This window comes from Bactrocera dorsalis, chromosome 5 (genome assembly GCF_023373825.1).
Source record: "Bactrocera dorsalis isolate Fly_Bdor chromosome 5, ASM2337382v1, whole genome shotgun sequence".
NCBI lineage: Eukaryota > Metazoa > Arthropoda > Insecta > Diptera > Tephritidae > Bactrocera > Bactrocera dorsalis.
The window spans coordinates 74,611,685-74,637,843 of NC_064307.1; the positions used below are offsets into that span (position 1 = coordinate 74,611,685).

At 33.8% G+C, this 26,159-nt stretch overlaps 3 protein-coding genes across 9 annotated transcripts; all 3 read right to left on the reverse strand.

Annotated features, from left to right (window-relative positions):
- Positions 1–740: 740 nt before the first annotated feature.
- On the reverse strand, positions 741–1,801 carry LOC105227420 (uncharacterized). The gene is made up of 2 exons (XM_049456979.1): positions 1,304–1,801; positions 741–1,222 (listed from the first exon to the last, which is right to left on the reverse strand). The coding sequence occupies exons 1-2, from the start codon at positions 1,671–1,673 to the stop codon at positions 741–743; spliced, it is 852 nt and encodes a 283-aa protein (XP_049312936.1). The 5' UTR covers positions 1,674–1,801.
- A 4,102-nt stretch (positions 1,802–5,903) lies between these two features.
- LOC105227423 (uncharacterized) lies at positions 5,904–18,403 on the reverse strand. 3 transcript variants are annotated; one of them, XM_049456980.1, is made up of 3 exons: positions 14,714–18,403; positions 9,517–10,088; positions 5,904–8,218 (listed from the first exon to the last, which is right to left on the reverse strand). In XM_049456980.1, the coding sequence occupies exons 1-3, from the start codon at positions 16,361–16,363 to the stop codon at positions 7,321–7,323; spliced, it is 3,120 nt and encodes a 1,039-aa protein (XP_049312937.1). In that variant the 5' UTR covers positions 16,364–18,403; the 3' UTR covers positions 5,904–7,320. The 3 variants fall into 3 exon arrangements, with proteins under 3 accessions (XP_049312937.1, XP_049312938.1, XP_049312939.1); XM_049456981.1 differs by lacking the exon at positions 14,714–18,403 and adding an exon at positions 11,551–14,702; XM_049456982.1 differs by having other exon boundaries at positions 8,043–8,787.
- Positions 18,404–18,635: 232 nt separating this feature from the next.
- Positions 18,636–25,956, reverse strand: LOC105227422 (aldo-keto reductase family 1 member B1). 5 transcript variants are annotated; one of them, XR_002183916.3, is made up of 7 exons: positions 25,646–25,794; positions 22,073–22,182; positions 20,132–20,274; positions 19,590–20,073; positions 19,317–19,525; positions 19,038–19,221; positions 18,636–18,809 (listed from the first exon to the last, which is right to left on the reverse strand). XR_002183916.3 is itself a non-coding variant. In XM_049456987.1 (7 exons), the coding sequence occupies exons 3-7, from the start codon at positions 25,544–25,546 to the stop codon at positions 22,994–22,996; spliced, it is 948 nt and encodes a 315-aa protein (XP_049312944.1). In that variant the 5' UTR covers positions 25,547–25,586; positions 25,646–25,829; positions 25,896–25,956; the 3' UTR covers positions 22,869–22,993. The 5 variants fall into 5 exon arrangements, 3 of the variants coding, with proteins under 3 accessions (XP_049312945.1, XP_011205062.2, XP_049312944.1); XR_852632.4 differs by lacking the exon at positions 25,646–25,794 and adding an exon at positions 22,242–22,388; XM_049456987.1 differs by lacking the exons at positions 18,636–18,809; positions 19,038–19,221; positions 19,317–19,525; ... (1 more) ...; positions 20,132–20,274; positions 22,073–22,182 and adding exons at positions 22,869–23,036; positions 23,450–23,658; positions 23,715–24,198; ... (1 more) ...; positions 25,478–25,586; positions 25,896–25,956 and having other exon boundaries at positions 25,646–25,829.
- Positions 25,957–26,159: the final 203 nt, after the last annotated feature.

The window sequence follows — 26,159 nt, forward strand, 5'->3', positions numbered from 1 at the left end:
AGATTGTATAATCTACATTCTATGAAAATTGCCAATGCTAAACAGACAAAGGCAATTAAAATATAATTCCTAAAAAAAGGAAAGTATGTGTATGTAAATAAGTATGTACGCATATTTTCATTAGCTCCCAGTATTAAAATTAGCTCAGTACATAATATGGTCCCGCCTTGTGGAAGGATGAGTCACTCAAGTTCATACATACATATGTACGTATGTAGATGTATTCGGAAGTGCTATGGATAAGCAAACTGTTAAGAAAACGGCAAAAAGTGGTAACAACTTTCTTTCAGAAATGTTGAACGTACTTGCATGTGTATGTATTTGACGTTTATGGGATCAACTGCATGTATAATTGCGTGTCGAATTCTTATACATAAGTACATAAATATGTCCTTTCAAATCTTGAAAGTCGTGGAACTTTAATTTTCCTTTTAACCGCTATTCATTTTAGATTTAATTTCAGTTGCTTTAATATCATGTATTCTAACTTGCCATATGTAAGTCATATTTTATTGTGAGATTGTTTATCGAAATCAAAACCAATAGAACTTGCAAAAGCCGTTTATTCTAAAAGTGAATTTATAAATTCGAATTTAACTCTTCACTTTCAAACTAAATGGCTTGATCAGTTACATAATTTTTCTTATAACCTACATACATATGCATATATAGTACATATATCCTTAATTTTTGATAACCTTTTACGGTTTAGAAAATGCAAAATAACTTCATGTGTAATTTCAATATCTTCGCGAGGGCAAAGTCTTTGAGAATAATCCACACTTGCTAATGAAAACTTTTCTTGTCGGCTTTCCATTCTTTGTGCCATAGTCTTGAAGTTCGTAAAGATATTTTAAGCCACCCACAATTCGTCCAAAAGCGATGCGTTTGCTATTAGCTGCAGGCAATGGTCGAAAGGAGATTGCAAAGCTCAGTCGGTCACTTTCGATACCACTTATATTTTCACGCGAATAAGAAACAATACCGCCATGGTTTGTGTGATTTAAACTTCGTGTATCGAATTCATGTTTTCTGTGTGTATGAGAATCTGGCGGTAACCTTAACTCTCCCTCCAACCATAGAGATGGAAAGACACGAGTGATGAAAAGGCTATCTGCGTTATTGTTTCTAGCTAAGCGGATGAACTCCAATACAACTTGAGGCGATGCTTCCGTATATAATTGAATAAGTACACGTCCCACTGGTCGAAGACCTTTTAACTCTAGATCCATAAAAATTACGGGGCGCAAGAGACGTTGAAGCTGAATGCCAGTTTCCGGTAAATTCAAAATTGGATACTTGCTTAGAGCAATCGATGGATAGGTCATTGGACTACAACGTTGATTATTCAGCTTTTCGTTTATTGCCAAAGATTTCGACTTTATAATACTTCTACGCTCATCTATGATTGATTTGGTGGATAGACGATGAGCATGCTGTCGGATATTTCTTTTCTCAAATTGTGGAAGCTGTTGTGCGTGTAAAAAATTTGGATTAGATTGTGACCTACACATATTTCTGTTGTTCAACGAACGGTACGAATCTGAGTTGACACTATTTGCACTGATACGCGATGGCAAACGAACTGAACCGCTATTAACACGACATCGAACGTATCGTAAGCGTTGGCGATGATCGCGATACATTTGAGCGCGCATTTTATCAGAAATCATATTTGCCAAATAGAAAGCAAATACCAATTTATAGGACAAGTCGCCGAATTTTAGATACACGAAATAATAAAACAAAAATTTTCGAAATATTTAATTTAAAAGGGAAAACCAACCAAAATCAAATAAAGAAAAATAACAATATAAATTCAATTGTGAATGTTTGAATTTTGTGGAGAATTTTTTTTTTCAGATAAATAAGTTTACTAAAAGCAATATTGCATACGTAAAAAAGGATAAGTTAAATAAATAAAAAGAAAACTGAACTTAAACAATTAAATCGCAATTGCAACTCACCTGTTGATACATGTTCAAGGTGTTTGAGGCTACCTGCAACTTTTAAAAACGATTATTAGTATATATACATATGTACATATTGTGTAAACGTGGAAATGAAAGTGCATATGTACATCTGAAAATATATACATATGTATGTATATAATATGAAAATATTTATTGTTTTTTAGAATATAAAAAACTTGAGTGCATATAAACATACATGCTATGTACATATGTACATTGTCTTTGTGATTAGTACTCGCACGATGTCTGATCAACGAGGTGTAGTGTATATGTGAAAGCAGAGAAGTAGTTATGTGTTTAGCTATACTTCTATTGTGTGGTGAAGGTGGAACTTACATCGTGATAATGAGCATACGAAAGCACCTGAAAACTTACTTGTATGAGATGACAGCAGTTTCAATATCCATCAGTATCCTCATATGTGAGTAGGAAGTTCGCATGTACTGCAGCAAGAGCGTTGAAATAATTTTTTTAAGTAAAGGACTACTGTGTGCATTGCTGTCATTCATGTATGTCATTTATAGTGAACGGGAATGCGTTTCCTTTTCATTTCGTATTTAAATCGTTCACGCCCGATATAACGTAATAAAACATGTTAACAATAGAAAGCAATAATAACGCAGTAGGTATAAAAGACGAGAATCACAAAGGTTAATACCTACGTAAACGTCATAAATATAGAATCACAAGGACGTGGAAAATCAGTTTTAAATAAGGCGATGAATTCTTAAATTTTTTTATAAAAAAAATCGTGTATTTATACATATATGCATATAATTGTACATATACATATCTAATATGAATGCAATGACTAACAAAGTAGAGTAAAAATATTATATTTTTGTTTAGTTTCCTTTCAGAGCGAAAAAATTTGGAAGTTGCTCATTACTAAATAGTTTTTTATCAGTTCCCTAATGTTTTTGCATTTACGTTTTCTACCGCAAATTCGTGGCCTACTTATAGTTTTCCCCGTCTTGGGACTCATTTGAGTGCATTCTGTTGCTAACTTTTGTTATTCATAATTTTCCCAAATAAACCTAATGTGCGGTCAATATCCACCACACTATTACATCGGTGGAGTTGCATTTCGTGTAACTTCTAAAAAAAGTTTTCAAATAAATATTCAGTAGCGAGGTGATACAAACATCGTCTGTTTTTCTTACCACATATCTGGTTATATATGTATGTGTCTATTGGGAAGAAAAATGTGTGTAATAGGATAAAGCAAGTAAAAAATGTTCGGGTGCGAGCGAATATCTATACTCTTGCAACTTTCAAGAATTAAACAGATGAATAACTTAAGATGTAAAACGTCAACCAGAGGATCGGAATCTAAGCAATTTTATATATACATACATATACTCTATGTAACTCATAAATTGACCGACAAATTCATAGTATATGAAAGTTGGGATAGTATCGATCCGATTTTATCTATTAATCAGATATTATCATGCCACACACTAAAAAACTATTCTCTGGGTTTCATTGAGCTACCTCACATACAATCACAAATTCAATCCATTTGGGATACACAGAAATACGGATTCCGTCTGAAGTTCAATTGTATATCTCACACATCATACACATTGACCGATATTTCCAGTCAAAAGTCAACTATAGATACTGGGGTCCACATATTCAGTACCTAGAGACTTGAAAAGTTTTGTTTGGATTTGGACAATTTTTGGTCATAAAGTGGAATACTTTAAATGAATTATTAATGCAAAATTTTATCCCGTAGTTTCTTACCGGCCTGCTTCCGTTTTCCTGGATTTAAAGTCTTTGGCGTGATAATTTAATGATTTATAGCGTTTTTAGTAGTTTTGAGCAGTACTGTTGTATGGGGAATAAGTGGGGTTATTTTCACACTGTCGGTAGAAGTGTTTATAACATTTGAGCTGAGCAAATTTGGTTGTTGTAGCTTTAGTGGTTTAGGAGATATGCTCATTAAACTTATGAGAGAGTGGTCTCAAGCCTACTTTTTCAAAATTTTTTGCCCACTGGTGTTTGGACTTGGAAAAAATAGAGAGATACTAGAAAATCCTCCCACACCCCATTTTATCAGCCTCTTTAAGGAGAAATAATCATTTTGACGATTTTTTCCTCAAAAACCAGCGATTTAGAACACATTTTTATTTTTTTAAATTTCTGGGTGAACCCAATTTTATTTTTTCTTTAATGAAAATATGCTCCTTGCAATTCTGCAAATTTCTACATTTTTATATTTTCTCTACGACCAGTAGTTTAGAAGTTATAAGCATTTTTGTATTCGGTATATTGCATTTAATGCCTAATTTCTTTAAAAACCGGCGATTTAGAATACATTTTTATTTTTCTAAATTTCTGGGTGAATCTAAATTTATTTTTTCTTTAATGAAAATATGCCCCTTGCAATTCTGCACATTTCTGCATCTTTATATTTTCTCTACGACCAGTAGTTTAGAAGTTATAAGCATTTTTGTATTCGCTTTTATTCGGCGGCTGCTTTCTGCATGCTCCTGGTCGCCTGGTAGAAATCTGAGATTTTGGCACCAAATTAAATGCAATTTTTCTGCAGCGGCGGCGGGATGCGCCACAAATTTGCAGCATACGCAAAGGGGCGAGATCGGAAAACGGATGCGGCCATATGCAATGCCCGGAAACCGGAAAGTGATCCCGACCGGAAACGAAATAACGGTACCTCGCTTCCGGCCAGGACCCAAACCGGAAGTGCGGGACCGGAAGCCGGCAACACATCCGGTACCGCATTTCCGTTTCCGGCCCACCACTTCCGGCCGGGAGGCAAACCGGAGGCGCGCGGCCAGAAGCCGGCATCGTTTCCGGTGCCGCATTTCCGCTCCCGGTGCACCGCCTCCGGTTGGCCGGCTTCCGGCCGCGCACTTCCGATTTGGATCCCGGCCGGAAGTGGTGGGCCGGAAACGGAAATGCGGTACCGGAGGCGTTGTCGACTTCCGGTCGCGCACTTCCGGTTTGGGTAATGGCCGGAAGCGGGGTACCGTTATTTTGTTTCCGTTCGGGGTCGCTTTCCGGTTTCCGGGCATTGCATATGGCCGCATCCGTTTTCCGATCTCGCCCCTTTGCTTATGCAATATATTGCCCGCATCCTTTTTCCCCATATCGCCCCTTTGCGTATGCTGCAATTTGTGGTGCATCCCGCCGCCGCTGCAGAAAAATTGCATTTAATTTGGTGCCAAAATCTCAGATTTCTACCAGGCGACCAGGAGCATGCAGAAAGCAGCCGCCGAATAAAAGCGAATACAAAAATGCTTATAACTTCTAAACTACTGGTCGTAGAGAAAATATAAAGATGCAGAAATGTGCAGAATTGCAAGGGGCATATTTTCATTAAAGAAAAAATAAATTTAGATTCACCCAGAAATTTAGAAAAATAAAAATGTATTCTAAATCGCCGGTTTTTAAAGAAATTAGGCATTAAATGCAATATACCGAATACAAAAATGCTTATAACTTCTAAACTACTGGTCGTAGAGAAAATATAAAAATGTAGAAATTTGCAGAATTGCAAGGAGCATATTTTCATTAAAGAAAAAATAAAATTGGGTTCACCCAGAAATTTAAAAAAATAAAAATGTGTTCTAAATCGCCGTTGTATGCATTTTGAATACATTATTTATGTATATAAGGTATGAGGTTAAAGCTTTGTAACTAAAATATTGGGCTTACAAGAAAACCCTTCTAGAACGAAAGAATTCGACTTCCGTTTAATCGACAATGCATTAATATCTTATGTAATTAAATCTCTTGAAGTTTTAAGATAACAATAATCACAACTTTTGTGATGATAGCAATGTTAAATCTAACAGAATTATCACTTTCATTGCTTATATACTTACCCGTTATTACTTTACACATAAACTAAGATTCGTTACAGTATATGTATATTTGAAATAAAAACCAGAAAGAAGGTTTATATTTATTTTATGTTCACTTACATTTTATTGCATTTTTCTTTCATTTAAATGTAAACGTGTTGGAGTGAAAATGAGTTGACAAACGGATGAATAAACATTTCTTTTAAATAAAAACCATTTTTGATGGATCCCTTGCTTTCACGAATATGGTATGAGTTTATCAAAGATACATACATATATACATAGCAGTATTTTTCGTTGCTTTAATTTTTGATTCAAAACAATTGTTTGATGTCTCTGTTAGCAACTTGTATATCATATATTTGTTACTCATGTGTATATATTTAAAATCGTTTCGATGTAATTAAGTGATTGGTTATATCGATATTTTGTAACATATTTTTTTTAAATACATCACTGTACATGTGTCTAATTTTAATATTTGTAACGGAATACAATTTGTTTCACTATTGGCTTTTTTCTCTACACATACAATATTCATTGTATTACAAATAATAAGTAATGGAAGCAGATGAGAATGAATCATTCAAACCACTCCAAAATAATTCAATAGTTAAACTCATTTGTTATTTTTTGTAAGGACACCACATAACTTTTATATTAAGACTGTTGCATTTGGAAATGATTTTTAGAATTATATGTGTATATAGATGCATTTATTTTTCAGATTTTTATGTTATCTACTTGTGGCAAGGATTGTCTTAGTAACAATGAAAATAATGTTAAAACTGGCATTCTCAATAGTCTCTAATAAACTACATATGCAAATATTGGCACATTCATTTACCTGTGCTTATGTAGAAAATTTAAATTATATATTTTACTACATATATATATTTTAGTTAGGTAGAGTATAAATGCGCATTTTAGTGTATTTAAGTTTGAAATTGTTAATTTTCGTAGTCTCATATATTCCAAAATTATTTTTAGTCTCTCGAAAAATCTGACATTCTTTCCTAAAATCAGAAAAACAAAACAACACAACAACTAAATGTACACCAAAGAAATTATTTGAATAGATATGCGTGTAATTTGTGCTTCGGTCTAAACTTATTAATTCACTCTTCAATCCGATATAATTATTCTTATTTATTTTCTATTTTGTTGTCTATTATGTTAAGTTAAATTTCCTTGGCAGACTCCATTTTCACAACAAATATTTCCTTAAATACAATCCTCCCGTCTACACAGTTTCAAATAATTTTTTATTGCTGTACAAGCATGCATATGTATATGCGCAGCTAATGTTCCATTAATTAACATACATATGTATATACAAATACGGGTAGTTTAATTGTATAAATAACCTAATATATCAATTGTATTTTGCTGAAGTCACCAGTATTTACCTGGGACCGCATACTTTCTATTATATGCACAATACGATTGCATCCATAAAGGTAAAATTTGTGCACAGCAGCACAAGGGTTGCTTACTGTCTGCAGCTATGGTCACGAAGACATGTATGAGCACTGTGGTTTCGGTTGTGGTTCAGTCTGTTCGAGCGGTTGAATGTCAGCACGTTTCCAATAGTCTCGTACATTTTCCACAGTTTCCAAAATGCGAAGAAAGTTTTTTCCTGCTAACATTGCAATGTCTTGCTCACTCCAATTGTGATCTTGAAGCAGAGTCGCCAGCAAATCTGGGTATTTGGATACGTCCTCAAGGCCTATAGGTGGTTCTTCTATGCCATCATATCCTGCGCCTAACCCAATATGTTGGACACCAGCTATTGCACGAATGTGTTTAATATGTTTTACAACATCTGCAAGATATGCCGGTTGGCCGCAAGCCACGTCCTCTGGGTCGAAGCTAACCATAATTAGGCCACCGTTATCTGCCACTAGTCGAAGAATATCGTCGGGTATATTGTGTGTGGAGTTGCATATTTGTCGTGCAGCGGAGTGAGAGAATATAACGGGGGCCCGGGTGATTTGCAAGACGTCGCGGGCTGTCGCAGCAGAGCTATAAGATAAATCCACCATCATTCCCAAGCGATTCATTTCTCGAATGACTACCTTGCCAAACGCGGATAAACCATTTTCTGTTTCTGAGGCACTTGATCCTGCCCATGAGAGATCACACTTATGCGTAAGGCTAAGGGCACGTGCGCCAACTGAATAGAATGATCTTAATACGGCAAGAGAGGAGCCGATGGCATGACCACCTTTGATGCCAATTAACGAAGCCATCTGATGATGCTGTCGTGCTATAAAAATATCCTTGGAAGATTTTGCTAACATTGTATCCAAGGTATACATATCAGTCAGGCGACGGATAATGTCAATTTGTTCTATTGCTACTTGGACGGCATCCAGTCCCAATGCCTCACATGGAACATATGCTGACCTGTAGATTATGTGCATGAGATGAAGAAAGCTAATATTATTTTTTTGTATATTTTTACAGTGTTTTAGAAAAAGTTCAAATCTTTCTTCACAAAACGAATAAAGCTGTAATAATCGTAACTACTTCATTTTTGTTATGTTATTTCTTTTGAATATACATTAAAGGTAATTCGCATTCAAAGCTACATATGTATGTACATATGTATCGAATGCATACAAGTGCCTTATAAATAAATTCTATGTTGCTTGTACGACATGGAATACTGTATTAATGCTGAGTATACATATGTTTTTATAACAAACAACACATTATTTTTTTTTATAGAGTCCAACATTTTGTAATAAATATTCATTTTTTAAAGTTGTAAGAAATTTTTCTTGGGAGATAAGAAGCAGTCCAAATTATCCAAAAACCGAATGTTATAAACATGGAGAAAGTAGCGTGATTTTGGCACGGTTTGAATTGAAAATAAGAAGGTTCTCAATGTTGGATGATTTTTTATGGTAAGTACTAAAGCTTCAGGGGAATCAGTAAATTCAGTTGATCATAATACAATTTTGTTAAACGTACTGTAAAGTCAGAAGGATTTGAATATTAGGTAAGATGTCAGTTAAAATTATACTCTACACTAACTATATAATAATTGAGGCATTTAATCTCTTGCGGAATACATACTTATACATACATATATGTACATATGTATCAAATAGCAGAAAATAGTCAAATGGTCAATTACATCTTACAATGCTTAACAATACAAGTATTATTACAATATGCAAATAATATAGGGTGGGCCATATAAAATTTTAAATTTAAAGATAGGGCGTAAAAGATTGAGTGTAGCGTTTGCTGTATGGCACGTAGCGCCGTCCTGCTGGAACCAAATGTTGTCCAAGTCTTCCTCTTCAATTTGCTTGAAGAAAAATTCGGTTAGCGATATCGCTCACCATTGATGGTTACGGCGGTTCCTTCTTCATTTTCGAAGAAAAATCCGCACCATACAGTGATTCGTGCTGGGTGCATTGGCTTCTCGACGATTACGTGCAGGTTTTCTGTGCCCCAAATGCGGCAATTCTGCTTGTTAACGTAAAATTGACCATCCTCGGTCAAACGATCTTCTGCCCAGTCTGTCAATATTTCCCAGTTTTCTTCTAATGAATAGCGACCTATTTCGTAAATTTTAGACTTTTTACTGAATATCTGTTACTTTCCGAATGGTATTTGACGTTTCCAATGTCGAAATATAGATAATTCAAATTTAAAACGTTAGATGGCCCACCCGTTACAATTTTACTTACCACATTTGTACACCGACCAGTCCTTGCTTAAGCCTTTCAACATCCGTCTGAGCCCACGTCGGTCGTGTCCATGCTTCAGCATTAGGACCGCGTCTCATGCTTATCAACTCCAAGCTGTTGTGCGCGTATTTCCGGACATTCCATGCAAAATTATTGTGGCCATCCACCAGCGGCACTTCTTTTAGTATCCGTCGCACTATTTTCAGTCTTTGTGCATGTGAATTGCGGCTGGGCGCCATAAAGTGTTGGTATGCAAGCAATGCGCCGATAGTAAGCAAGCATATCGTGCCAACAAAAGTCAAGAATATGGCACAGGATCCGCGTCGCGGTTTGAGACGATGTGCCCTGCTGCATCTAGCAGCAGCTGCATGGTGGGTTATTTTTGATTTACGCTCGACGGGGGTAGTTTGGCCTGTTTGTGGCGATTTGCCATCACACAAGTTCACCTTTGACTTATTCGCATTGGCAATTTCGCCACCTGAATCACTGTTCGAAAAGGAGTTTTGGCGGGAATGTGTGCGACGGGTATTGGAGTGCTCGGTGACATCAGGGAGGCCACCAAAGCCAATGGTCTAAATGTGAAAAAATAAAGTCGATGTATTTAATTTGGCTTTGTTTTTTGTTTTTTTTCTTGATTTAACGTAATATGGGTCGCAATAAAATGTTTTTACTATTGCTGATATTTGATTTTAAATTCCTTTAAAAATGAGTTAGAACGCTGGCTAACACCAAAGAAAATCTATCCTATATTTTAAATTGGAAGAAAAAGCACACAACTTGCTAACTTTTACTGCAATCGGATCAGTTTAGCAGTTTATCCCGGTAAAAAGTGGCACGAATAAGGATGAAGGACATTCCAAACCTCTTAGTTTTGTTAAGTTAACTGACTGTCAGTTTTGATATTTTATTGTATATTAGATTTTCTATCAACATGATAGTAGTTGGATTTGGTTAACGTAGAGATAATATATGTAATTATATATTAACATACAACATAAGCTTTTGGTTTTTGCACGTTCAAAACTTAACTACCTAACGGGTGATTTTTTTGAGGTTAGGATTTTCATGCATTAGTATTTGACAGATCACGTGGGATTTCAGACATGGTGTCAAAGAGAAAGATGCTCAGTATGCTTTGACATTTCATCATGAATAGACTTACTAACGAGCAACGCTTGCAAATCATTGAATTTTATTACCAAAATCAGTGTTCGGTTCGAAATGTGTTTATCGACAAATTTTGTTCAGCGATGAGGCTCATTTCTGGTTGAATGGCTACGTAAATAAGCAAAATTGCCCCATTTGGGGTGAAGAGCAACCAGAAGCCGTTCAAGAACTGCCCATGCATCCCGAAAAATGCACTGTTTGGTGTGGTTTGTACGCTGGTGGAATCATTGGACCGTATTTTTTCAAAGATGCTGTTGGACGCAACGTTACGGTGAATGGCGATCGCTATCGTTCGATGCTAACAAACTTTTTGTTGCCAAAAATGGAAGAACTGAACTTGGTTGACATGTGGTTTCAACAAGATGGCGCTACATGCCACACAGCTCGCGATTCTATGGCCATTTTGAGGGAAAAACTTCGGACAACAATTCATCTCAAGAAATGGACCCGTAAGTTGGCCACCAAGATCATGCGATTTAACGCCTTTAGACTATTTTTTGTGGGGCTACGTCAAGTCTAAAGTCTACAGAAATAAGCCAGCAACTATTCCAGCTTTGGAAGACAACATTTCCGAAGAAATTCGGGCTATTCCGGCCGAAATGCTCGAAAAAGTTGCTCAAAATTGGACTTTCCGAATGGACCACCTAAGACGCAGCCGCGGTCAACATTTAAATGAAATTATCTTCAAAAAGTAAATGTCATGAACCAATCTAACGTTTCAAATAAAGAACCGATGAGATTTTGCAAATTTTATGCGTTTTTTTTTTAAAAAAAAGTTATCAAGCTCTTAAAAAATCACCCTTTATATACTAAAGTCTGTTAAAAGGCACGTGGCTAATTAATGCTTTACTGTAAATTAATACGCACCTCGCAGTCAGTAACATTTTTTAGATACATATAAGAGCAATTATGGAGTGCATCATTGTCACAATGACCGTAATAATCGCAGTTGCTATGATTTTCCTCCAATAGTTTCGCGCCATTTTTTGATAAATCATCTTCTTTAAATGATACACGCTTTGGGTTTTGCTGGGTAGACCCCGTAAGACAGGTGGGCGTACGTCGATTACGACCCAATGTGCTCGAAAGTCCCGTACTTACTCCAGCAAGAGAACCGAGAGTGCCTGTGAATCGAGTCGAGTTCATTGCCCCGCCTGCTGCTGAAGCGAAAGTGCCCATCATGTGAGAAAATGCCGCACATCCCACATCTTCTGGTTCCTTAGGTCGACGTTGGTTATATGGATGTGGACGATGACCATTAACTTCGCAATTATTAGTAGTTAATGTAGGTTGAAGAATCATACCACAACCACCAAAATTAAAATGAGGTATACATGTGGCCCCAGAGACGCTCGTGCCGCATTCGCTGCCCTCGAAATCGCTATCGTCACCAACAGCGTTGTCAGTGCCGCCAATTACATTGTTGTTGGCGGTGCCATCGTTGAAGTCTCGAGATAGGTTAGCACTTTCAGGTATATCTCTTATGCGAGATGATGTGTTTAGTGTGCCTGTATAAATTATATTGAGAGGTGGTGGCAGTGACTGCTGAATCTGCATTTGTGGAATTTGTTTATGTGCCTGTGGAAGCTGTTGCATGAAGGAATCATTCGGAAACTGCTGTTGATGCTGTTCGAGGGTCGGAAGCAAAATGGTCTCTGACTGCAAAAGTTTTTTACCGCCACAGAGAAAACCAGGAATGAGCCGTTCATGTTGAGCAATTTGATCTGACGTGATAGCGTTAGAAACGAATATATTCGAAGGTTTAAATTGGTAGATACTTTCATTATTCGTCACTTCTTTGACATCATTATTCTGAGGAGTTGTCAATATAGTTCCGCTTGGTGTTACTGTTGAAGGTTGTATCATAACGATGGGTAAAACTGCGCTTCCACTGGTACCACTTAAAGTAGACCTTTGCAGTAGCTCCATTTGACACATTTCTTTATATCCCAATTGTCGCAATTCCATGATTCCTTATAATATAGTTTTAAAGCAAAAATCATATTTCAAATTTTAATCACTACATGTTATTGCACCTATTTCTTTTGTTCTTATCACGTCTTATAACATTTTTGCACAATTAATATATTTGAAAGTATATCTTCCAATGGCACTTCTCTTCATGGCCATTCATCGACATGCTTCTCGATGGGCAACTTTACTTCATAACGTCCGAATAGAAACTGAGCTATCATCAGCTGGATTTCATGTTCTCGCCTAGTTGTTGAGAGATGCCACTGTACAGTATCCACAAATTCACTAAACTTCTCTACAATAATTTTCTCTAGTTTATCAAGTATTTTGCAGCCAAGCCTTATTTTGCCGGTCCAACTTTTACCATTGGCATTCAGTATAGTTAAGGGTAAATATTCGCGACTGCGCATTATGCAAATGTGAAATATTCTTAATCGACTCTACTAATAACCCCGGCGAAGAAATCATTCATTTCTTAGGCCTTTCTAACTATCTAATATTATATTAATATTTAACCCAAAAACTTTTGTTAACATTATTAATATTCCAAACAAATTTTACCACCAAATTACACCTGTATCATTAATGTATTATTATTTAAAATTAGCGTAAGAAAAATATACATACTAAATAAGTCTCAAACGAGACACAACATTTATACAGGAGAGTGGAACTTTAACCAACAGCTTCGATACTCAACCAACTGTTGTGCCTTGGTTTCTTTTATTCTTAGACGTGTATTCCATCACAGTATTGTACATAAAAATTTCATATTTAGTAATAATTACGGCAAACGATTTTTCATTAAGAGGAACTTCCCACAACTCTATGTATATTTAATATTAAAGTACTAAGCAAATTGCCAAAATATTGTAAAAAAAAAATAAAACATTATTTTAATTTGAACATATTTATGTTATGGTCTAAAAAAAGTTCGATGTGTGTTTTTACCTAAAATGTACGGATTACACCGTGGAACAAGTATTCCTTAGAACACCACTAGCCAGATATCCAATAATTAAATTAAATAATTTCTAGTTACCTGATCACCACCTCTTTGAGTGTGGTAGAATATTATAATGTCGAAGCATAAATAAGCTTTGAACACTTTCTTTGATTGCCAATCCACTACTACTATTAACTAATTCTATAATAATGTCTGACTTCGTAAAAGAAAACAATTAACTTTAATGGGTTTTCATATTTCCGTCTCGATAATACATATTATATATCATATATATATATATAGAAAACACTGAATTTGGCAAGAACATATTGGAATGCAAATTGATCGATTAAAGTCAAATTTTCCTACGGAAATACACCCAACTCTTTTTTACACGGACTTGAAGTTACACGGTTGAAACAAAAATTGTAAAAAATGTTTAATCTAGTACGGTTTCAAAATCACTGTCTTGTAATTATGTTTGTTTTTACCACACTTAGCACCATTGCTGAAAGAACATATATAGTAGTAACTGGGAAATCCCCTTGTTATCAAGTAACGACGAATTATTATGTAGCTATGTAAATATTTTTTCTTTATTTCTATTCAAATTTTTCTGTTCTTAATTCTGGATGAACAGATTTCTTTTGTTTATTGCTTAATCACCTGTATTAATTATGTATTTTAAGTTTTAATGCTCAATAAAATGCCATATGAGTATACAATTTGTATACATATCTGAAATTTTGTAATTTTAAAAATTTTTTACACGGTTTTTCGAAGTAAATATTGTTATTTATTTCATCTTACACGGTTTCAGATGACATGGAACGTATTCTCCATTTTACTATAGAAAACGGTTACACGGTTTTCTGAGGATCATATCTACCGTGGTAAAAAAAAAAGAGTTGAGGGCAGTTTTTATTTAAAATGTGTATGGGTAGCTTCTGTAACCGAAGTTAACGTTTTGCCTTGTTTCTTTAATTGGTTAACAGAATTTTATGTATTTGTCTCATTCACTGTTTGAGATCGTGTTTTCTAGCATTTAATTACCCTTTTTAAATTGTAATTGTAAATATGTAAGGCTTACTTTAATTAAGTAAAAATTACCTGATAATCCATAGAATTTCCATACCCCATATGATTGCATGAACATGAGCATTGTTTGATATGTTCTTCAAGTTCATCATCGATAAATTGGTGGTGCAACTGTGCAAAAGATGTCCAATTGGGTCTTTCGGCTATCGGTAAAACTCCCATAGATAGAGAGTTTTTGCAATTACTATCAATTTTTAGAGATTCTTCTTTAACGACGTCTTTGCACCGTATTAATGAACGATGGAGATTCTCTCCATGGGTGGCATGTAAAAGTAAGTTCTGGATATGATTGTTTGGTTTATTTATAACAATCGGTTTTGATTTCACCCATACCGTTTTGTTACAAGAAAAGTTGGATAAAATATCTATTCCATTTTTAATTGTTGGTTTGCTCAATTCAATACTCTGAGCAATCGGACTTGTTTTAACGTTACACTTCCGTACCGTGGTATCCGCTTTATTATCTTGCAAACACCCATTAAATTCCATGCTCACATCCAACAAGTTGGCCTTATGACAACTATTTAAATAACGGGCAGTTACCAAAGGGTGTCTACTCTTCTTATTGTTGAACTTGCTGGCATCAATATTAACATAGCTATCATCTATTAAGCTGCGTTCTCGTTTTTCTTTAGTTTCGTTTCGTACACCATTATATGTGGATTCGGGTGCTGACGAAGATTTCAAGAGAACCGGTGATGGTAATGTAAGGAGATTGTTGCTGTGGTTAGTTTGTGGAGATGTTCTGTGGCCGTCTAATTTAACTGTGGTTAACGTTGAGACAGAAACTGGGGTGTTATCAGACTTGGAGGTATATGTGATAGCTGCAGTTGCGGCGGATAGCATAAGGCGAATCGCTTCAACTGAATCCGAAGCCAAAGGCACGGAGCACGAACCTGTCTCAGTGGCACTGTCGTCACAATCTTCATATGTTTTTATGCAGTGATCTGATTGATCGATGTTAATAGAATTCTCCTCTGAATCGTTCTCATCAGAAGTGTAAGATTCAATTTCAACCAAAGGGGTATGCAACTTTCTGCGTTCTTCAGTAACTGAGGCAACTGTAGAGTTGGAACCATATTTAGAGTAAGATTTATTTGTCCCATCCCTTTTTTGATCCGGTTTTTGCTTCTTCAAGTCCTGCAGAGAGTTCTTGAAGGACTTGCAGTGAGAAGTCACGCATCGTTTCATGGAGGGTGGTGTGTAGAATGGTGGAACATTATAGAACTGAGTTGACCTACTAATTCGGGACATTTTGTCGTTAGTTTCTGATAAGGCAACATTTTTCTGATTTCGATTGCTGCGTTCTGTTAAGGAATGAGCTGAGAGAGACAATACACGAGTAATTTGTAACTGTCGTTCTCCTTCGCTACTACCTGATGTACTCTGTTGCAGCAACCGAAATCGACGTCGTCGAGCCGCTGCAATGAGATTACATTCGTTAATGGTGGGCAACTTTAATAGATGTGGATGCAGTTGAGCATACGATACTTTCGGTTGACAACTATTGTGGCTAAGATCTCCAGTCTGATGCAACAAATCTTCTCCCGTCGGCAAACATACTGATTCGAAGAGACTTTTTTGACTCAGTGCAAGAAATTCTTTCTGTTCTTCTTCTTCAAGTGCTTTAAGAGCACACAAATTCCACTCACCAGACGACATTTATCAGCGACGTAACACATTCACACATTAACAAGGCCAACAGCTTTTGTATATGAACAGAATTGTTGATCAAAATCTTTGTGATTTTTAACCTATATACATATTTATTTTTTCGTACATACATACGTATACATATGTGGGAAATAACAATTTTTATTCTACTAAACACACTTATTTATGCCTACATTTTGTTAATATGTATACACTTTACATGACAATTTATAAATATTTTTTCACTCACTATGACGTTACGTATGTATGTATACACGATATTTTTGTCATTGCAGTTATTTTCACCAAAATCACTATGATTTAGTCTTTAACTAACCGTTGGTGCCCAGATTACCAAATTTAATTCCACGAATTCAACACCGTACGTCGTTTATATAAGTACAGACGATTTAATAAACTGAAATGCTCAGTAAACTTGTTTATCAATTTATACTTGAACCACAGCAGGACTGGTAAAAATGGCAACTGTTGCCGCAGTATACCTTTTTAGAATACTCCTACCATCCCTTACAGGTGCAGAGCTTGAAGCTTGTGTTAACAGTGGCACAGCAACTCATATTTCTATCCAGTATACATTTTACAACATATCTTCCACAAAAATGTTGACCTTAACATTAAACATTTATCCTACCGTTAGTACCAGAATAAAAAAAATATTTATATACATTGATGGGCTAACGTCCTACAAGCAATCAAACCGTGTAAAGAGCTCATCACAGACATACTATTTAGGAAATGTGGTGGGGATTGATTATGAAATCTTAGGAGAAATTGACCTATAAAGAACTCATCTTTTTTAATTGTAAAACTTGACCTTAATATTAGCATTATTGTAAAGCTCATCTTTCGAAAATGAAATTATAATATTACTATTTATCAATTTGCGACGTGCTTAATTATTTCGAGGGGTACTTTTAGAAATTCAACAACTGCAAGACATATTTTAAAATGTTTACTATATTAGACGATTGTATGTATTGTAATACCCGAAGTTCCGTTACTAATTAAATATTTTACATTAATTTCATATTGTATTTTCCCTGATTAAGCCATACGATCCGACCTGAAGATGTTTTTTTTTTATTTCGCAATGCTCATATTGTATTTTTTCTGAGTAACAGTCAGACGATCTCACCTGAAGATGTTTTTTCCTGCCGCAATGCTCATCACTTTTACCATAAAAAGACAAATGTGAAATGTGATATGAAAGTATTCTAATGCATGAGGATCACGCTTGATTTAAATTACCTACAGCGGCAAAACTTAGGCGAATAGACAAATTACAATTGTGTAACCAGTTTTAAGAGGTATATTCTTCAGCGAAACCTACTCTTTGTGTACTTTGTCTGCCGACGGACGGTGAAGTGAAAAAATCACATAAAAGAAGTGGAACAGTCGTAAGTAACAGCTAGGTATTAGTTACATTAAACACATAGTACATGTGCATTCAAGGATATAAATTTGTATATATGTACATACATAGTAAAGATTATAAAGGAAATGTACGTACACAATATGTTATAACGAGGTTAACTTCACATGTATATATGCACCCACTTGCATGTGTTTATAAATTAAATAGTTAAGATGCAAATTGTTAAGACTTAGAGTAACTGAATATGCATAAAACGCGATGAACGTACTTGATTCGTTTTCTTACATATGCCATTGTTGACCGCATCTCATCTGTAACTGGTTTTACACATTTAAACTCAGACTTTAAACCTTCTCCCAACAGTTGACATAGTACAATCACACTCGCAGGAAGGCAAATACCGGGAATTAACAGAAGTTGCACTTTAAAAAAATAAAAATTAGCAAGGATATCAGGTGTATTTCAATACTGTGCACAAAATTCAAGTTGAAAGAACTGGGATCGGTTGGTGCATAGATATCGGGGGCTATTATTTAATATACGCTAAAATTTAAATTTCTAGCACCATTCGAAATCAGTGCTTTTAATTGAAACGAACAGCAGTAATAATTTTTTATTCTGAAAGCAATACCAACGATAACATGTCCGTGAATTCATTATACTTTTCAAATATGTACATATATACGAAAAATAATATAATTTAATCTTATTAGTAGATCTTTTCGTATGTGAATCAAAGAATGCCATCGGAAAGTAAAAGAAGCCATACAAATAGATCCAGGCAAGCTCAATACTTTTACAGCACTTTCCGTACCATAAACTTCCTGATTTAAGTGTTTGTGTTTAAAAACTCCAATATTGGAAATTAAGTATATGTATAACAGATAACGAAAATATATGTGTTTATTTAATATACCGTGTTATTAAATCCATTTGTATATACATATGTATTTATATATCTGTGTGAATAATTACAGTAACATAACCCCAATTTTAACTGGACTAAGTTTCACACACTAGAACTCATCAATAAATGGATGGTGCGGATGTGATCGATGGCTGAAAATAAATATATGATTAAAAATATCTTTGAATTTAAATATTAGTCACAATTTTTAAAAGTTGTTATAAGAAGCAGAAGGGGGAAATTAGTGCAACAAAAGCGGAATATACTATTTGGTACCAAATAAATTAATGTAGAAATATTCAGGAGTTACATATAAGTGGCGGGGGGAGAACTAATACCAAGCAAATAACAAATAGAATAACTATATGCCTTGAACTTACTGCTAAGATATTGAATATTTTTAAGAGTCAAAACGCATTTAAAGTGAAATAACCCATCACAACAGTGAAGACATTAGACCAATAGCTGACTTATATTTTGAACAAATTACTAAATTTTCACTTGTTTTCAACTTTACGAAACTAAAATGCATCATTAAACGGGTAGTGCTCATGGTCAGCATCGCTATATGCAAAATTGATATATGTATATATAGGAAATAAACCGATGTTTAATCATTATAATGCTACATATGTTTATACTTTATATTAACCACTTACTTGTCCAGAGGTACGAAACGTCCGTTACAATTAAAGCTATTAATTGTTGCGATATCTTCTGGGCTTAATTCGAAATTGAACACATCGAAGTTAGATGCAATACGACTTTTAGTTACAGACTTTGGGATTACAATGTTTCCACGTTGCAATTGGTAGCGAATGAGAATTTGCGCCGGAGTTTTGTCATACTTTTTAGCGATATCCACAATCTGAAAAAGTTATGTACTTATATTAATATAAATTATACTTTCAAATTTTTATATAAACACTTACTTTAGCGTCCTCTAACAAAACGGGATCTCCTGATTTTGCCCATGGCCTGTTAGGTGAACCCAGAGGACTGTATGCAGTTATAGTAATGTTTTTTGATTTACAAAATTCAATCAGCTTTTCTTGAGTTAAATAAGGGTGGCATTCAACTTGATTTGTAACGGGAACAATAGTTGCAATCTCGAGCACACGTTCAATTTGATGTTTGTTGAAATTAGATACACCAATGGACTTAACAAGACCAGCTTCCACAAGTTTTTCCATTGCCTTCCATGTGTCTACATAATCGACATCCGAATATTGCATTTTGCCAAGATCATCATTTGGAAACAATTCTCCGCCCTCTTTAAAGCCCATTGGCCAATGAATCAAGTACAAGTCAAGGTAATCTAAGCGCAAATTTTTTAAAGTAGTTTCTAAGGCTCCTCGTACTAATTCAGGACTATGGAAGGTATTCCATAATTTGCTGGTTATAAACAATTCCTCACTGTAATTTTGAACTGTTATTATACGTATGATTCGCAAATTTTACAAAGTACTCTCACCGCTTCACAACACCTTCAGCTATTTTAGCTTCAATTCCGGCTCCGACTTCATCCTCATTTTGATACACATGTGCACAATCTATGTGACGATAACCAACATCAATAGCATCTTTAACGGCCTGCTCAACTTCTCCCTTAGGACTCTATGTAAATCCCAAACAAATACATATATAAGAATTGACAAACAATCTAAAATATTTATATACATATGTACATATTGTAAATTGTATATGTATGTACATAATAAATGTAAAGTGTAAATTTGATATACGTATGTATGTATATATGTATGTTGCTAAGTATAATAATTAATAAATTCTCACAAGCTTACAAATTGTACTGCAAAAACTCACACAAAATAGATAATAACGAAACTATTAACTGCTCTTTAACCTCTCTTTTAGTAAAAGACTTCAAAATATTTCTATGTATAGCATAAAAACTGATAATTGATACAATTGCAAAGTTTTCAATGACGATTCATTTCTAAATGGTTAGTAATTTATTTGTTTTGTCAATAAAGTGAGACCAAAAGTTTCAAGAACATTCCCATTTTTGATTTCCTTAACCAAGTGGTCAAGAATTTCAAACACTAAAATTTAAGAATACTTTGTTATGAAATTAGGAAAATTATATAACAAAGCATAGCAATCATTTGCTAGAATTACTGGATATATGTATGTATATATATACATATGTATGTATTTAGCTTAGATTTAAAAATTATAAATATGTATAGAGCTCTTATCACCCTCTTTCCGAGTGTTAAGTTCATTTATCAACATCATTCGTCATTGCTCTTTAGTTGAGGCAAATACTTAATATTGTCAAAGATTGTGCGAAACAAGTATATGTATTTATCCGTATTCTTCATAATAGTATATAAGGTTTTGCCTACACTACTTCGTTCTATCTACTTAGACAATATTTTATCAAATATTTTTTACCCTACTCAAATTTAAGAAAATATGATAATTCAGTGGTTCAGCTGTAGTTACCACTACTACTTAAAAGAATTCAATTACTTTTAAAGAAAAATTATTTTTATACACATGTGCACAATCGTTGCGGCGATAACCAACACCAATAGCATCTTTAAAGGCTGGCTCAACTTCTTCCCCAGAACTCTAGAAAAATCCTAAACAATTATAAGTATATTAATTGACAAATAATCTAAACTTTTTATGGATACACATATTATATGTTTAAGTGTAAAATTTCACAAGCTAACAAATATTACTGTAAAAACTCACACAAAGTAGATAACGAAACTACTTATGTACTGCTCTTAACCTCTGTCAAAAGTTAAAAAAAAATCAAATGGATTTCTATGTATAGCATAAAAACTGATAATTGATACAATTTGCAAAGTTTTCAATAGTAATTCATCCCTAAATGGTTAATAACTTATTTGTTTTGTTAAAGATTGTGCGATAAAAGTGTAAGTATACATAGTATATATGTATGTACGTATTCTTGATAATAGAATATAAGTTTTTGCCTAAACTACTTCATATTAGATACATATGTATGTATGTACATGACAAATCATGGTTCTAATAAATGGATGCAATAGTAGTTAATATTGCTCAAAAGATAAAATATTCACACATTTAAATATAATAAAGAAAATACTGACTTTTAATCTCTCTATCTACAATTTCCTATCAAATATTTTTTACACTACTAAAATTTAGAAAAAAAAAAATGAAAATTCAGTGGTTCAGCTGTAGTTACTACCTTTAAAGAAATTCAATTAGCTTTAAAAAATAATCGGTCATCACGAAGTAAGGATTGTTTAATGCACTTAAAGCCTTTTATAGAGTTAGTTAAATCTACTATTGGGAATATATGAAATTGTTACACATATTCACAATAGGAATATTAAATACACATTATATATTATATATTTATTGATGTTCAATTTTTTATTATACTTACGCCCCATGTTCCTAGACCAATGATGGGAATCTTTAATCCATTATTTAGAACCACATTAGGAACCGACATTATGGTTTTTTAATGAAGTAGTATCAAATTACAACGATATCCTGAAAGTTGGTCAGTATTTTATAACAAATTATTTTCCTTTAGAAAAAATATTACTAACCTGAATCACAATGGAAAACTACCGGTGTGAATAATTCACTGAATGCCAACAAACAGTTGTCAAAGCTTTTATACCTTCGCCAAAAGCTTCCCTTGCTATTATATTTATTAAGTTCATACTTTTTAAAACGACTTAATGAGGTCATAGACTATACAATTGATTGAAATCGTTTTTTGGCCGATGGGTAAAAGTTTGACTTCTAAATCGAAGTGTATGTTGTGAAGATATCCATCCCATTAGCGAAAAACACGTGTACATATGCGTCTTTATGGTTATCTATTAACTCTTTGTGATTGCAATAAGAAGATTCAATTCCACATAAAAATATAAATTCGAAAAATAAATATATTCGATGAGCTTTTCATTTTTCATTTCACCATATGGTGGAACGTTTGTTGTGTCAGAGAACGTAAATGATGCAGAGAACGTTTAAACGTTCTCTGTGCTGTGTACTGTTCCCGTTTCGTTCCTAAGTAGACTCTCCAGAGAACATATCAGAAACCGTGAATTTGTAGAGAAGGCAGAGTTGTTACATATTCATACATATATTATATATATATGTATATCCATATTATATTTAAGTGTATAATCCAATGCCGGAAATTAAATATATATATGTATAATAGATATAGTTGGTAAAATCATTTATGTTTATTTATTTAATATACCATCATTAGATACATTTATATAAAAATATGAATTTATATATGTATGTGTGAATAATTACAGCAACACAACCAAAGGACCATTCACTAGAACTCATCATTAAATGGATAGTACTTATGTGATCGATGGCTGAAAATAAAAATATGATTAAATAAAATCTTTCAATTTAGATATTAGCAACAGTGTTATTGCAGAAATATTAAGGAGTTACAAATAAATCGCGATTAAAGCATCAATGCTAAATAATTAGTTTATTCTATGCATTGAAGTTATTGCTAAGGTATTGAATAATTTTAGGAGTCAAAATGTATTTAAAGTGTAATAACCCATCATAACAATGCAGATATAAGATTCAAAGCTAACGTATATTTTGAACAAATTACTAAATTTTCATTTGTTTTAAACTTTACGAAATTAAAACTTATCATTAAACGGGCAGCGCTAATGGCCAACATCGTTATATGCAACATTGATATAGGAAATAAACCGATATTTAATAACTATAATGCCAAATATCGTTATATTTTATATTAACCACTTACTTATCCATGGGTACGAAACGTCCGTTACAATTAAAGCTACTAATTGTGGCAATATCTTCTGTGTTTAATTCAAAATTGAACACATCGAAGTTAGATGCAATACGACTTTTAGTTACAGACTTTGGGATTACAATGTTTCCACGTTGCAATTGGTAGCGAATGAGAATTTGCGCCGGAGTTTTGCCATACTTTTTAGCGATACCCACAATCTGAAAAAGTTATGTACATATAAATTATACGTTCAAATTTTTAGATAAACACTTACTTTAGCGTCCTCTAACAAAACGGGATCTTCTGGTTTCGCCCATGGCCTGCTAGGTGAACCCAGAGGACTGTATGCAGTTATAGTAATGTTTTTTGATTTACAAAATTCAATCAGCTTTTCTTGAGTCAAATAAGGGTGACTTTCAATTTGATTTGTAACGGGAACAATGCTTGCAACCTCAAGCACACGTTCAATTTGACGTTTGTTGAAATTAGATATACCAATGGACTTAACAAGACCAGCTTCTACAAGTTTTTCCATTGCCTTCCATGTGTCTACATAATCGACATCCGAATGTTGCACTTTGCCAATATCATCATTTGGAAACAATGCTCCGCCCTCTTTATAGCCCATTGGCCAATGAACCAAGTACAAGTCGAGGTAATCCAAGCGCAAATTCTTTAAAGTAGTTTCTAAGGCTTCGCGTACTAATTCAGGTTTATGGAAGGTATTCCATAATTTACTGGTAATAAACAATTCCTCACTGTAATATAAAAATATTATTATACGTATGATACTAACATTTTTTCAAAATACTCTCACCGCTTCACAACACCTTCAGCTATTTTAGCTTCAATTCCGGCTCCGACTTCATCCTCATTTTGATACACATATGCACAATCGATGTGACGATAACCAATATCAATAGCATCTTTAACGGCTTGCTCAGTTTCTCCCTTAGGACTCTATGTAAAATTCCAACAAATATATAATAATTGACAAATAATTTAAAATATTAATGGCTACATACATATTCTATATGTAAATATAAAAATGTAAAGAGTGTTTCATATGTGTATATAGGTTCCTTAGTATAATAACTAATAAAATTTCACTAACAAATTTTTCTGCAAAAACTCATACAAAATAGATAGTAACGAAACTACTATCTGCTCTATAACCCTTGCCCTTGTATTTCTATGTACTCGTATAGCATAAAAAACTGATAATTGATACAATTTGTAAAGTTTTCAATGACTTCTTTCATTTCTAAATGGTTAGTAATTTATTTGTTTTGCTAATAAATTAAGAGCAAAAGATTTCACAATCATTTTTATTATTTGAATTTTCATAATCAAATGGCAGACACGTACAGACATACTACAATTTCTAACACCGAAATATAAGAACAGCTTGTTATGAAGATTAAAAAATTGTTGACAAAAATGCCATTTGCATAGCAATGATTCGCTAGAATTACTGGATATACATATGTACATATGTACACATGTTGATTTGTGTTAAAAATTATAAATATGTACATAGAGCTCTTATCAATCGCCACTCTCTCTCCGCGTGTTAAGTTCATTTATCAACATTATTCGCAATTGCACTCTAGTTGAGAAAAATACTTAATATTAAATATTGTGGGATACAAGTGTATTATATATGCATGTATCCGTATTCCTTATAATATTATTGAAGTTTTTGCCTAAGATACTTCCTATTAGGTCAATTATAATAAATGGATAAACATGCATAAACTTATATGTATATAAAATAATCATTTAAACCTGGGTATCGTTATTTTGCTGCTGTTTGCAAATCGAGATGATTGTTAGTCGAGTTGGCTTCAGTACGTGCTTAGTTTCTTAACATGCACTTTTTGCGCAGAATTACTATCCATTATTACGATCACACAGAATCACACATTTCGCCTTATTTAATAGTTGTTCAAATAAAATATGTATGTATACAACCATATATAAAACTGCCACACATACTCAAAATAGGTATATTAAATATACACTATATATACTTACGCCCCATGTCCCTAGACCAAGGATGGGAATCTTTAATCCATTATTTAGAATCACATCAGGAACCGACATTATGGTTTTTAATGAATTGGTATCAAATTACAATGATATCCTGAAAGTTGGTCAGTATTTAAAAACAAATTCTATTCCTTTGGATAAAATATTACTAACCTGAATCACAATGGAAAATTGCCGTCGTAAATAATTAACTGAATGCCAATAAACAGTTGTCCAAGCTTTTATACCTTCGGCAAAAGCTTCCCCTGTTGTACATTTAAGTCCATACTTTTTAAAACGAAGTAAGCAGATCATACACTATACAAGTGATTTCATCGATGGATACTAGGTTTTATTTCTAAATCGAAGTGAATGTTGTGAAGATAGTTTTTAGCGAAAAACATCGATATATGTATGCCCATACCTAATTGGTTATCCATTACCTCTTTATGGCTATGAAAAGAACAACCAACTCAAATCGACTCCTCATAAAAAATATAAATTCGTAAAGAAAATGAGCTTTTAATTTTCCATTTTACCATATGGTGAAAATATTGTAAACTTTAAGAATGAACTTTTGTATTGTTGTAGTTGTGCGCAGTTCTCGTTTCGTTTCGTTTCTATTAGCTTCTCAATTTTCTTTACGTTTACATATGAAGGTGGTATGTAAATAACAATGAAGAAACTT

Bases quoted from the DNA above. Each gene is read 5' to 3' on its own strand.
- LOC105227420 (XM_049456979.1), bottom strand. From the start codon at position 1,673: ATGATTTCTGATAAAATGCGCGCTCAAATGTATCGCGATCATCGCCAA. The intron at 1,223-1,303 runs GCAAGTATCCAA...TTATGGATCTAG, and splicing joins CTATCCATCGATTGCTCTAA to AGTTAAAAGGTCTTCGACCA.
- LOC105227423 (XM_049456980.1), bottom strand. From the start codon at position 16,363: ATGTCGTCTGGTGAGTGGAATTTGTGTGCTCTTAAAGCACTTGAAGAA. The intron at 10,089-14,713 runs GTAATTTTTACT...TTTCACATTTAG, and splicing joins GAAATTCTATGGATTATCAG to ACCATTGGCTTTGGTGGCCT. The intron at 8,219-9,516 runs GTAAGTAAAATT...CATAATCTACAG, and splicing joins CTGGTCGGTGTACAAATGTG to GTCAGCATATGTTCCATGTG.
- LOC105227422 (XM_049456988.1), bottom strand. From the start codon at position 25,546: ATGTCGGTTCCTGATGTGATTCTAAATAATGGATTAAAGATTCCCATC. The intron at 24,199-24,257 runs GTGAGAGTATTT...TTTATATTACAG, and splicing joins GCTGAAGGTGTTGTGAAGCG to TGAGGAATTGTTTATTACCA. The intron at 18,810-23,449 runs GTAAGTGGTTAA...ATTTATTTTCAG, and splicing joins CGTTTCGTACCCATGGATAA to CCATCGATCACATCCGCACC.